The sequence below is a fragment of the Egretta garzetta genome, unplaced genomic scaffold (genome assembly GCF_000687185.1).
Source record: "Egretta garzetta isolate BGI_Z169 unplaced genomic scaffold, ASM68718v1 scaffold650, whole genome shotgun sequence".
Lineage (NCBI taxonomy): Eukaryota > Metazoa > Chordata > Aves > Pelecaniformes > Ardeidae > Egretta > Egretta garzetta.
This window is the reverse complement of record NW_009258374.1, coordinates 38,768-48,325: the sequence shown is the minus strand read 5'-3', so window position 1 is coordinate 48,325 and position 9,558 is coordinate 38,768. Positions and strand designations below refer to the sequence as shown.

General features: G+C 39.3%; 1 protein-coding gene across 2 annotated transcripts in view; it reads left to right on the top strand.

Moving 5' to 3' along the window:
* The window catches only part of AP2A2 (adaptor related protein complex 2 subunit alpha 2), a 48,679-nt gene that overhangs the window by 9,777 nt on the left and 29,344 nt on the right, over positions 1-9,558 (top strand). For both annotated transcript variants that reach the window (XM_035895123.1, XM_035895127.1), the window contains exon 2: positions 4,043-4,111. In XM_035895123.1, coding sequence (XP_035751016.1) covers positions 4,043-4,111 — 69 coding nt within the window. The remainder of the gene's footprint in view (positions 1-4,042; positions 4,112-9,558) is intronic.

The following is a 9,558-nucleotide window of genomic DNA, read 5'->3' as shown; positions in this document are numbered from 1 at the left end:
TGGGGCTGTGAGCAACCTGATGTGGTTAGCGGTGTCCCTGCTCCCTGCAGGGGGGTTGGGCTGGGTGACCTCTAGGGGTCCCTTCCAACCCAAAACATTCTATGATTCTATGAACCATAGTCTTGCTAAACTGGAAAAAGTCTGACTAAATGAAAGTGAGAAGGATGTGGCCTGAACTGATGTGGAACATAATCATGTTGTGCTCTGGCTTAAATAGGTCCTACCCATCTGTTTGTATACATGACATGACCTTTATTAAGCTTCTTCAAGTTGAATAGCTTGGCTTCAGCACGTTTTGTTGGAATACATTTCTGATAATTTCTTGAAATGGGGAGCTGTGTAACAGCTTGGAAGTAAGGCAGAGCAATTGCTGGTTTAAGCTTTGAAATGTAAGCCTCTATTTCTACAGCACAGCACTCCTTCAACTGTCATCAGTAGTGGTCTTATCTTCCTTTTTAACCGTCCTTAAGGTTACTTGTTTCTAGTGATGGTAAAAATCAAATACGTGTATAGGAATTCCTCAGTGAGTGTTACCATGGTTGAGTAATGCAATGAAAACTTCTCAGTTAATCAAACATGTTTTCTTTAACAGCCCCTGCCTGCTGCCACAGCCTCTGCCCCTGTGTATAATGGGACAGAAGGTCTAGCTAAAAATTTGTCCTTCGTTTTTGATAGTTATTTTCTGTTTGGAAACATGGAATTGAAGCTACCTGCCACTGTGAGATTTTGTTTTGCATTGTCATCCTCTAATGTAAACAATAAATTAAGTTTTAACAAGGTTGCCATGCGGTATAACTGCTGGAGTTCAGGAAATTTGTTTTTTAGATACTTCAGCTTCATTTTAACTCATGAGTTATCGTAACCATTGTTATGTGACTGTCCTCAGTGACATTTAACATCCAATGTGCTAGTGCTGCTCTCTAAAACTGCAACTTCAGGCACATATAGACTGTAATAACTAATGAGAAGACAACTTAAGACTTAATCATTCAACTTGATTTCCAATGTATGGAGCTAAACTTTTATCACCAGCTAGTTGCTATGCTATTTATGTTTGATCAGTGTTTAAATGAGTTTATATATGGCATTCAAAATAGAACAGCCTGAAGGAATTATTCAAAACAGGCTTTTGTTCATATGCTATGCAAGTTTTTAACTTTGAGAGAATAAACCTTCAGTTGTGAATTTGTTGTTTAATATGAGTGTTCCTGTCAACTTACTGCACAGTTGTATGCACATGGGGTGGGATTTTGATTTTTGTAGTGCTGAGGCTGCAATCCATTTCTGCCAAAGGTGCTGACTTCACAAATTCCTGAAATATTTTAGTCAAGCTTCCCTTAATATTCTGGTGCTTGCTTAGGACACAAAGAGCCCAGTTTCTGGAAGTAACTGGTAATCTGTGAGCATAACAGGTAGATGATGCTGCTTGAAAGGCTTGCTGAGAGGTTTTGGTGATTTAAAAAAAAAAATTATGACCTTGATTTCATCTTCGGTTAAGCAAAGCTGGCTAAGATGTACTCACTCTTGCTTCCCTTTCCTCCCTCCATTTTTAACATCAGTGATTATTGCAATGCTTGTTGAGGTTAGAAACAATTGCTAGTAATTCAAATAACTAAATATCCTACTTAGGTTAGCAATATCCCAGACTGAGGTCAATGTTCTCTGCCTCGTTAATCTAAATGAAGTACAAAATCTCCTGACTCGGTAGTAATATTTTAATGAGATGTACCTTTCACTTCATAAAAGGGAAAAGAAATTAATAGTTTTAGAAATTAGGAGCAGATGAATTGCTGAAAATAAGGGAAGTGTTTTCAAGTCTTTAAAAAGAGTGCTAATGTGACAGCTTAGCAAAATTGGAGTGTTGTTTGTTTGCATATACACTTGCACCCTTTTGGCATATGTTTCTCTGGCCCTCTGTAGGGTATGGACCCAGGAGCAAAAGACTTGCTTCAGTCTAGTAGTGAATTCCTGATGCTGGCAAGTGTCTTAGACATGGACGCTGGAGTATCTCTGCCATGTGCATAGGACAAATAATCTAACCCAATTAAGACAAATCTAAAGATCTATAGTAAAAGACACTTCAAGCCTGAGATTGTACAAGCTGCTGCTTATTTGTATAGTAAATAGTGTTACTACTTTAAAACCAGCTTACTTTAGGTTGGCAAGTTAAATTAGAAGAAAACTCATTATGTGTTGCATGGTACCTTAGTGAAAACTCGTTAAATTTTGTGCTACCAACAGATGCATTTTATAAACTGAGAGAAGCATACTGTGATTGCTAACCTTGTTGGTTTAGAAGTTAATTGGAGTTTCTAGGTCAAATTAAAACTGTGGACATATCTACTGCTTTATCTGAAAATCAAGATGCGTACAGATAGCAACTACAATTTATGTCGGAACAGGTATCATGAATTCTTGAGCTCTGAAAATGCTTGACTTCTTTAAAGCAGTAAGTGGACGAGTAGGTACAAGTAAGTAGTTTTTCAGGGTTGGGAATGGGAGAAGTTGGGCTTTTTTTGCCACGTGGCGTGCCTGCCAAGGCACCCTACGCTTCAGGGTTTTGAGCAGTGCCCCTTATAAAGCAGTGTTGTAGAGTGGAAAAATTCCATTTTAAGCAAATCTCTAGGTATTTTGTTAAAATGACAAGGCAAACTGAAGTAGTTGCTTCTATTTTGGGCCTAACTTGCTTCCATTTGTACAGTGTGCTAGTCTTGCTACATGTCTGTACTTTTGTGGCCATTATTATAAGCATATAAATATAAAACAGTTTTCTGCATCTTAAGCAAGAGTTGGTTTTTGGAGGTGCATAACTACAGTTTGTTTTTTTGAGTCTAAATCAAGAAATTACAAAATCTGGATAAATTTGTATTCGGCGTGGGATTGCCTTATACTTTAAATACTCTGCTGTTAACCTATCCTGAGGCACTTGTTTCCTTGAGTTACTTAGTCATCTTTCGTCTGGCCTGCTGTTAGATCATCTTTGGAAAGGTAAAGGGATGATTAACAGTCATTGGGTGACACACGAGGTTTGGACATGATGCCTCCTTTCTGGCGGTTGTAGGGAGTGATAAGGTCTCCCCTCAGCCTCCTTTTCTCCAGGCTAAACAATGCCAGTTCCCTCAGCTGCTCCTCATAAGACTTGTTCTGTAGACCCTTCACCAGCTTCATTGCCCTTTTTTGGACACACTCCAGCACTTCAGTTTTGGGCCTCTCACTACAAGAAACACACTGAACACAGTATTCGCGATGTAGCCTCACCAGTGAGGAGTACAGGGGACGTGATCACTTCCCTACTTCTGCTGGCCATGCTATTCCTGATGCAAGCCAGGGTGCTATTGGCCGCCTTGGCCACCTGGGCGCCCTGCTGGCTCATATTCAGCCAGATGTCAACCGTACCCCCAGGTCTTTTTCTGTGAGGCAGCTTTCCAGCCACTTTTCCTCAAGCCTGTAGCATTGTATGAGGTTGTTGTAACCCAAGTAGAGGACCTGGCGCTTGGCCTTGTTAAACCTCATACAATTGGCCTCAGCCCACTGATCCAGCCTGTCTAGATCCCTCTGCAGAGCCCTCTTCCTGTAAAGACAGTAAATTGGCTTGTCCTTTAAGGTGAGGAATAACACAAGCTGGTTGTTTATAAGATTGTGCTTAGGAGACTGTTTTCTTCAGAGCACCCTCAACCTAGCAATCAAATCGGAAGTGAAATTCAGTTTTCTCTTGCCAATTTAAGGAATAGAAAGACTGAAGTGTTTGTGAAAATCGGTAATAAAGGCACTCACATTAGTTGTATGCAACTGATACTGTCTAAAGCCTGCAGAGCTTATTGAAACAGGGAGGTCCTCTTAGCTTCTCAAATTCCAGTATAAAGAGATGCTTAAGTTACCTCTGTGATGTTTGCCTTCATCTAGTCCTAATACTTGAAAGGGAGAATAATAATTCCTCCTGATGTTTGTATGTTTGCACAGCATGGTTGGTTGGAAAGAAGTTTAGGGTAGCAGAGGGCTGTCCAAAGCATTGCCATCCTGATGTGTGTTCTTTTAATTTCAGGCAAAAGTAAAGAAGCAGAGATAAAGAGGATAAACAAAGAACTAGCAAACATTCGGTCAAAATTTAAAGGTAAGTAACTTCATCATACTAAATTATACATATTTCCTCATATGACATTCTTCTATGGGTTTTTGGTTTGTTTTTATTGTTTAGCATTTTTTGTCAACTGCTGATGCAAGCCAAATGCTAGACCAGACTGTTAGAATAACTATTGAAAATCTTCTCCTAACTACAGAACTTCCTGACAGTTTTGTGATTCTTGGCCATAACAGAAGAAAACTCCCTCCTATATCAAAGAATTGAGCTACTGTTCGCAACCCTTTTTCTAATATTTTGCCTCTTAACCATGTGATTACTCAGCCTGTTTTCTTCCAGAGGGCCATGAACTGGTTTGAAGAAACATGGATGGGTGTAATTATTTCCAGTAAAACAGAATCTGTTTAAACTTTTGTGCCTTCATCTCTCTTCCCCCCCAGCCCCTTTAGGGAAGTAATGGGTTAGGCTGTCTTCTAGCAGAATTAAGACAAAAGTGTGTAGCTGATGAAGCCATACATCTTGACCACTCCCATAAGCAACAGCAATACAAATTATTCATCTGAAACAAAGGATATGCAGTGCCTAATTCTGTCCTTGTGCATTCCAACAATTCACTTTTAAACAACACATGATAAAACTCATGCTGTAACTATATTCAAGTTGTGTATGTGACTGCAAATTTTTAAGATTCTGAAGGGTAGCTGAGGTGCTTTTGAATGGAGTTCTGCCAGTAGTGGCTGTGGCAGATACTCTGTTTAAATAGATACGGAGCTCTGTGTGTAGCTAGATAAGGCATTGCAACGTGGAGGTCATGTATGTGGCTTCAGAATTTTCTGTATTTGGATTAAACCTGTTTACCTTGATTATCTATCCTGACTTAGACTAATGTATCTATTTGGAATACTCAGTGTATTAACAAAGCCTGAAATAATTTTCCTGAACTTCATTGGGATCTTTTGCTATTTTTTAAGTGCTATGTCTCTTAAAGGCATATGAAGACCTACAAGAACTTGAGTGTCAACAACAGCTTGGAAGGGAAAAGTTTACCATGGTGCAAAGGCATTCAAGAAAAGTTAAGAAATTCTTCTAAATTAGAAGCCCTCATATGCCTCTGTGCTACTGGTTTTCTCTTAGAAATTTCAGCGTACTTTATCCAGACTGGTAACTTCAGTCATAGGGTAACTGAGGAAATTCTAATGGCTATTTTGCTAGGGTAAATAGAAAAAGGAACTTTCATTTAGTCATGTCCCTATGATGTCACATTGTTTTTCAATTCCTTTTCATTGCAAAGCTTCCATCTAACACTGGTGTTGGTCTGATTTTTGCCAGAAGTAGCAGGCTTTGCATAGTCTGTTCTACAGACTATTCTCCATCACCCAATCTAACTCTAAAACTTGTGTCCATTTTCCAGTCACAGTGACCAACTTTGGCTATGTAGAACCACGATCAGAGGATAGAGGTGCTTTCAGCAAAGTAGTGCAATAACTTTAGCCTGTGTACCTTGTGTAGCATCCTTTAAGCACAGTTTAAATAACTTTGAATAAAGATCAGTGTGTGCTCATTCATAGCTTGAGTGAAAAATGACTAAACCTTCCCATAAGCTTCCCATATGGCTACTTTATCACTGAATTTTTATGGATTTTAGGTGAAAAATCTTACTTAAGTTATTGTCTTCAGTTGACATAGCCTGAACAAAAACCAGGAATAAATGTCACAATTTGGAAGAAGCTGAGTTTGGACAGCCTGTTGTGTGACTGTTTGAGGCCTTGAGAGTGTGAGGAGGCGATAGCTGTGTATCTTTCTGCTGCATGGGCTTTGTGCTGCACGGTTCTTCCTTGCAGAAGGGCTGTATAAAAATAAACAGAACTTCATAATGCATTTTATTCTTGGTTTAAGTAGAGATCATACAGTTTAACCCAGTTTCTTTTTATGTAGCTCTGACTTTTAAAAATGTTTTTAAATAGTTTGGATTAGACAAATGAGTATCTGTGAACTTAAAATGTAGTTCCTTGCTAAATAAATACAGAGAGTACTGGTGCCCTGGGTTAATTACCTGGCCGAACATGCAGCTGTTGGACTGGCTACATTGCTGTTACCAGGGAAAGGTCTGACTTAAAGAAACAAGGCTGGCAAGTAGTGCCTCTTGACAAAGGTATGTCCTTGCTTGAGACTAGCATAAGAGCTGGTACGCCACAAGTATTCTTTCTTTCCTCTGGACCTTTACAGTCTTCAGCATACTCTTGCGGTATCTAGACCCCGACCCCATGCAACTTGCAAGGTATTCTTACACTGTTACAGACAGAGGCTAAGTATTTCTACTTTTATTCTATCGTGTCAGTTGCTGGCAAGCCTGTTACCTGCCTTATGTTTGTGTAACTTGCTATTTAAAATACCCTTGTACTTAATGGGCTGGGATGAGGCTGCACAACTCTGGAAAAGCCATGCTTTTCTTCAAGTGATGGAACGTACACTATGGCTTTGAGTTCTGCTCTGGCTTCTGTGCTCCAAGCTCAGAAGGAATCTAGAATCTCTGTACTTGAGATGACTGTCTCTTGTTTCAGCATGAGGAAGCTCCATTGCTGAGGTCAGTGTGTCCTTGACGGTTGCTTTAAATGCTTCTGCATTAACTGAGATAAGATGCATGAAAGAGAAACTACGCAGTGTAATAAAACAGAAGTTGTAGGAGTTAAGTGTGGAGAAATACTATTCCTTTTGTTTCATGTGTGCAGACTGTAAACTGATTTTGCTCCCATGCTTGAGCCAAACTAGAAGTCTGGCTGTTAGAGTAGTAATCGCTCTGTAAATGAGTGAAAAAATATCTGTTTTATTAATTTGTTAAATCATTTTGATCTCTTGGAGCAGAATTTGTGTACTAATAAAATTGCTCACAAATCTATAAGCTGTTTCTACAGTCAAGGAACTTTGCTCTCTGCTTCATTCAGGCTTGTTCTTTTTTCCAGATCTGGCATTAGATTTTAGTTTTGTTCTGATTGCTTAATAAGGCTTGTGTTACAAGAGCGGCTGCTAGATTTCAGACATGCTAGTGTATCTTAGTTTTGGCTTGTGCAGAAGTGCCCCAATGTCAGTTGATAATATCTGTTGGTTTTTTTTACTTCAGCTCACTTGTTTCCCCAAATTTGAGCAAGTCTTGTCCCTAACTACACAGTAACCCTTTGCAGGAAGTTCAAGTCTCTAAATACCTGTTTTCAACGGAAGCTGTGTAACAGTAAATTGCTTTCCTAGCAGGCTGTGAAAGCATAGTCTTTAAGATAGGTCTGCTTAGTCACATTGTCTTCTGATCATCTAAGAGATGAATGAAGGCAATCAGACAGTAAAATAATTGTCTTCTCTGACAAAGTGAATTGTTGGAAGTAAAACCAGGCTTCAAATATCTAATTTGTAGGGCTGCTCCAGTAATACTCTGTTCTGGTGGTAGTAGTGTGGTAACTAAAGACTAGCTCATGGGTTTGTATGGGTTGTCTGCCACAAATATTCAGCCTTTCATTTAGAGGGCTTGGACTGCCGCTCTTATAGAAAGCCAAATCTTGTCTCAAAGTGTAGATACATTCATAAAAAGCAACTTTATTTTTCTTAGCCTCTAAGCTAGTAGTAGGCCTTCTCATACAGTATAGCACTGGATTGCTGTCAGTGGCATGAACATGTCAGTGTCAAGCTACAAAGGAAGCACACTGAGTGCAAAGAAACACTTAAGGGTGTTGTCCATTCTGTTTTGCATAAGCCATTACTGCAGTTTTAAAAGCTAAGATTGTCTTGCCTTTGACATCAACCATGTGCATGCTAGTGAGACTAGACTTGTCAGGCTTCCTTACCCCTCTACCCACCAGTGAACATCCCACAGGACTAAACTGCCTTCTTGCCCCCTCTGGCTGGCAGCAGGCTGTTTTTAAAGTACGCTGAATTAGATTCAAAAGCAGGTGCTGTTTTTTAACTCGTGGTCCAAATTAGAGACAGAAGGTGCTGTGTGGCAACCAAGGGGTCTCATAAGCATTTGTGCTTCCTTTTTGGAAGGCTGTGTGAGAGAGATCTGTGAGCAATGAAACCCAAAACTTCCCTGTTGAAATGGTAGAGAGGTGATGCACAGAAATGGGAAAGTAATAATTCTTTCTTAATAATAGTAGTATTTGCTGATCAGCTGTTAGTAATTTCTTTCTTAGGAAAATGAATAATAAACTTCCTGGGGAAAGCAAGTAGCCACTGTGCTCAAAACCTGCTGACATGTGTTCTGAATCCTTCCTGTTTCTGCTGACTTTATTTGTAGTACTTGCAAACGTTCCAGAAAGCATTTAAAAATTAGCTGAGTTAAAAGAAATGGTTGTGTATTGCAATGAAGATAACAGAACACGTGAGATTTCCTTCTGCTCTTATTTGGATGTTTGCTTGAGGCTGAGGGAAGCTGTACTTTTTTAGTACATACTTAAGCAATGAGACTTGTTAGTAATGTTTGAAATAGAACCTTTATAACTCTTTGTAAATGCTACATGGTAGGGAGAGGAATTGAATAGTTAAATTTGAAATTTCAGTAAGAATCTGAATCAAAGACTTCTTCAAAACACAGCTGGAGTTAGACAGCTACCTTTGACAGCAATGCTCTTTTTTTTTTTTTTTTTTTTTCCCCAAGTTGCTCAGCTACTTAAATAATAACATTTTTAAAAAGACAATGATGTTCTATTATTGCTGGGAGCTAATAAGGCTTTAAAGAAGAGTTCTAGGTAACTGTTACTTGGCTTAGTTAATAAGCTTTCTGCAATCTGAGAACCTTCAGATTGCCTTCAGTTCTGCATACAAGGGACAAAAGCTTTTGAAAGCAGTCAGTGAACTATTTTTTCTGTCTTAAGAAGAAGCATTTCAGATACTGAAACACTTTCCTTCCAGTTCTCCTGCAGAAGACCAATTGCGAATCAAATACTAAGAGTTTGTAGAAACTTCTCTTAAGCAGCTGAAAGGTGTTTAACAACTCCAACCTGTCACTCTGCCTTTTCCTGGTTTGGTTTTTTTTGGCGGTGTTTTTTTTTTTTTCCCCCAAGGAAAAAAAATCTTTTGCAAAGATACTTTCCTTCCTTAGGAGAGGAAGGTATCTTTGATCCACATCTCCCTACCATGATGGGATGGGATGAAGCGTTTGCTCTTGAGTACCATTTTATTGGGAAAATAGTATAACAGGAGATATTTAATTCCCCTGTTATAAATATAGAAGACTCTATTCCTTTGCTGCTCAAGCCATAGTTTGAAGGCCACAGCAGATAGACAGACATGGCTGAATATCTACTTTTCCCTCTGGCCATATTGCTTCTGAATATCTACTTTTCCCTCTGGCCATATTGCTTCCGAAGAAGGGGAAAAAAGAACAACCCAACCTCCAACCCTCCACTCTCCCTGCCCCCCCCTTTTGCTCTGGTTCTTCTAATGTTAATTCAGACATCTAGTAAAGCAAACTGCCTTGGATTCATTTGCTGACTCAG